General features: G+C 39.6%; 1 protein-coding gene across 1 annotated transcript in view; it reads left to right on the forward strand.

Annotated features, from left to right (window-relative positions):
- The first annotated feature begins 960 nt into the window (after positions 1-960).
- The window catches only part of LOC141781954 (trace amine-associated receptor 13c-like), a 3,251-nt gene continuing 20 nt past the window's right edge, over positions 961-4,191 (forward strand). Inside the window, exons 1-2 of the mRNA XM_074657953.1 lie at positions 961-1,229; positions 1,417-2,054. Of these exons, the coding sequence (XP_074514054.1) occupies positions 1,060-1,229; positions 1,417-2,054 (808 nt within the window). The 5' untranslated portion in view covers positions 961-1,059. The remainder of the gene's footprint in view (positions 1,230-1,416; positions 2,055-4,191) is intronic.

Below are 4,191 nucleotides of genomic sequence, written 5' to 3' on the forward strand. Positions count from 1 at the left end.
GGTGTCAACACTGGCAGCGTTTCTGCTGCTGCTGCCAGCTCTTTCTTTCGACATTGAGTTTGCCTTTCATAATGGCTATTTCATTATAAATGTCATTTATATTTATTTTAGACAGAAAACGGTTGAGAAGCGTGTCCTTATTTGTAAATAACAGTAATAATCCACAATAAAAAAAAAATACTTTATTCGTTCATGAAGCCGTGCAAGTCACTGCATTTTCTACAACACTGTCCCGCAAATATTTCAGACTAAAGGCTTCATGTTAACAAATGGAGGAATTCTGTCTACAGAAAAAAGTTGAGGGCTTTTATTTTTAAATGAAAGCAGGAAGTGTTGATTTAAGAATAAATGTTTACTTTCTTCATGTCCGTGACATATTCTACAGTCACACAGATTTTGAAACTGTAATGTTGCTGGTATGAAGTCAATATACTGTCAAATGATCATTTTCACTGTCTGTTGTTGCGGTGAACCGCGGGCGGCTCGCGGTAAAAATAGGCGAGACCTCGAATCTCAAGAAGAGACGCAGCTGACACACAGCCGAGCCGCGCTGCTCACACGGGCAGTGTGGCTGCTTTAATCTGTTAACATGGATGCCAAAATGAAAAACAACAGGTTCCGCAGCTGCCACGCGCTGCTAAAGTTCCCTGTTTGGATAGGGCATGAGGGGTTTAATGACTGATAAACTTGCCTGCAACCATGAGGTAAAACAATAACTGAAATGTGAAAAAATCATCATCACATGTTAGACAGTCTCTGATTACACTAAATGTGTACAGGTTAACCTTTGCAGTTCTACTCATTTTTTAAACATGTTTATCAAATTTCAGCTGAGGGTCCAACCTTAAACCTAGATATTTGAGATCATGAAGATAGATGAAAATGTAATTAAAGAAGGGGTGAAGTTCAGTCACTCCTGCTGAAACAAAGTTGTCACCAGAGACAAAGAGGAAGGAGGGATGTGGAGGAAGAAAAGAGATAAATCAGTTGTATGACGGAGAGCTTCAGGCAGAAGGCTGACAGAGCTCAGCAGCTTCTCGTTTCCTCCTCCTTCTGAGAATGAAAACCCTTGAGGAAGATGAACTTTGCTTTCCACAACTCAACTCCTCCTGCAGGAAGACCATGCGTCCTCACTCTGTATCCATGCTCACTTACATTTTACTCTCCAGCATCTCTCTGCTCACTGTGACTCTCAACCTGCTGGTCATCATCTCCATCTCTCACTTCAAGTAGTCAAATATTTAATCAATTTATAAAACTGGTAGCTTTACAGAAATAAATGGTTTATGGAACAGAACATAACAATTACCAGATATCAGACTGTAAAGGAATGATGTTTCAGGCATGACTTTTATCTGCTGATATGACAATTGATGCTACAGTAATGATAAGCATGTTGCTGTCTTATCTCTTCAGGCAGCTCCAGACCCCCACCAACCTCCTCCTCCTCTCTCTGGCTGTCTCAGATTTCTTCGTGGGCCTCCTCATGTTCTTTCAAATTGTGCTCATGGATGGCTGCTGGTTCTTCGGTGACCTCATGTGTGCCGTGTATCAGTATCTAGGGTACATTGTTACTACTGCCTCAATAGGAAACATGGTGCTCATATCTGTTGACCGCTATGTGGCTATTTGCAAACCCCTACATTATCCCACTAAAGTCACACAAAAAACAGTTCAGATGTGTGTTTGTCTGTGTTGGATATGTTCTGCTTTCTGCAACACTCTGATACTGAAGGATAACCTAGAACAACCAGGCAGGTATAATTCCTGCTCTGGAGAGTGTCTTGTTGTCATTAACTACATTGCTGGACTTGCAGATCTTTTTTTGTCCTTTATTGGTCCTGTCACTGTCATCATAGTTCTGTATATGAGAGTATTTGTGGTGGCTGTGACTCAGGCTCGTGCCATGCGGTCTCATATTACAGCTGTGACTCTCCAGTATTCAGGGAGAGTAACTGCTAAAAAATCTGAAATGAAAGCAGCCAGGACTCTTGGTGTTGTTATTGTCGTGTTTCTAATATGCGTCTGCCCATATTTTGGTGTTGCACTTACAGGTCAGGACACCTTTCTCAATGCTTCATCTGCTGCCTTTGTAATATGTTTGTTCTATTTCAACTCCTGTCTTAACCCTATGATTTATGCCTTTTTTTACCCCTGGTTTCGAAAATCTATTAAGCTCATTGTTACACTTAAGATACTGCAGCCTGGCTCCTGTGACACCAACATACTGTAGAGGGACGCTGCATGTTGGCTGAAATTAGACAAAAACATTTATTTGGTCACGGTGTTGAGAAATTGAATAACAGATAAAAGTCTGGGTACAGTGACCTTTGTATAATCACTTTTATATGCAGATCATACGTGTCATTGCATTGTGTATGTACAATATACTGTTTCATTTTCAATGCAAAGTGAAGCTACTGAAAAATCTACTCGTACTTCTTAAGTTGTGTCTGTCCGCAAAAAAGTTCTGTCATAAACTGACTTTTTATACAGTTTAAGGCTGCTTTCTTCTCAGCACATTACACACACACATTAAAGGACACACTCTTGATCTGGTGATCTCTTATGGCCTTAACATAACCATAAATCAAGTTGATGAAACGGCCATATATCTGATCATAGCTGCATCATTTTTTTAATCCATTTTATCCACTCTTAAACATTCTTTAAATAACCTGGAAACTGCATTTTAGTAACTCTTCAAAGGCAGAAATGAAAGCAGCCAGAACTCTTGGTGTTGTTATTGTCGTGTTTCTAATATGCATCTGCCCATATTATTGTGTCATACTTACAGGCCAGGACACCTTGCTCAATGCCTCATCTGTTGTCTTTGTAATATGTCTGTTCTATCTCAACTCCTGTCTTAACCCTATGATCTATGCCTCTTTTTACCCCTGGTTTAGAAGATCTATTAAACTCATTGTTACACTTAAGATACTGCAGCCTGGCTCCTGTGAGACCAACATAATGTAGAGAGATGCTACATGGTGGCTGAAATTAGACAGAAAATATATACCTGATCACAGTGGTGAGAAATTGTAACAGATGTAAAAGTCTGGGTACAGTGACTTTTGTATAAACACTTTTACAGATCATACTGTATGTGTCTTTATATGGTACATATGCAATATACTGTTTTATTATCAATGCAACAGTGAAGCTACTTAGAAAACTACGTCTACTACTCTTACTGTTACGTTGTGTCTGTCCACCAAAACGTTCTGTCATGAACTGACTGTTTTATGATAATGATGTAGGCCTTGGTTGTTTTTAACTGTATCTTGAACTGGTTTAAGGATTTCACTCATGAGATGTCTTGATTTGAGGTTTTTCAGAGAAACATGCTGAGCAAATGTTTAGGGCAGCTCAGCTCAGCTCAACGAAACTCAGACTTTTAAGGAGCAGCTGTTTTATTCAGTGTTTTTACTGGTTTTAATCACCAGGTTCATTTGTTTTTAGGTGCAGGAAACCTCTGTGGACAATTCGGCCTTCAGTCCCCTGCACCCAAGCAATCCACACCGAATGCGTGTTGGGACCCCGAGCCAACAACAAGCTTTTCTTAATCGCCTCCATACCTGACGTCGAAAAGCTCTGGGGCCATCCACCAAAGGCAGGGTACAGCTCCACCATCTGCTGTTCTCTACTGTTGGGGATGCAAGTAGGAGCTGGTCTAGTTATAGGAAATTATTTAATTGAATTATTATTAATATCAATAAAATGATCTATTTATTAATAATAACGTGGAACCCAATTATGTTGGTACATAAGCTCAAAAAGGAATTAAATTCGATCTCAAAAGTAATTTATAATTATCTCTCTAATTATTACTCTTGTACAACATTAAACAGACCAGCATGAGTATTCTACAAGCATTTATGTAAACAATATAATAAAGGTGTAAAACACAATAAATCTATCTAAATAACTAAACTAAACTAAACAAAAAGAGTGTGTGAGTGAGTGTGAGAGAGACAAAGACAAGATAGGTTCTTGTCTCAAAATGGCAACTGAGGCTGCATGGGCTGTGAGTGTGTATGTGAGTGAGTGAGTGAGAGAGAGACAAAGACAAGATGGGCGACTGAGGCTGCATAGGCTACAAAACAATATGGCTGACCATGTTAACTACCAAAATGGCTGAATCAAAGATGGCCGCCAGGACCCCACCACATTGTCTCTTTGTCTTTTCTG

This window comes from Sebastes fasciatus, chromosome 14 (genome assembly GCF_043250625.1).
Source record: "Sebastes fasciatus isolate fSebFas1 chromosome 14, fSebFas1.pri, whole genome shotgun sequence".
Classification (NCBI taxonomy): domain Eukaryota; kingdom Metazoa; phylum Chordata; class Actinopteri; order Perciformes; family Sebastidae; genus Sebastes; species Sebastes fasciatus.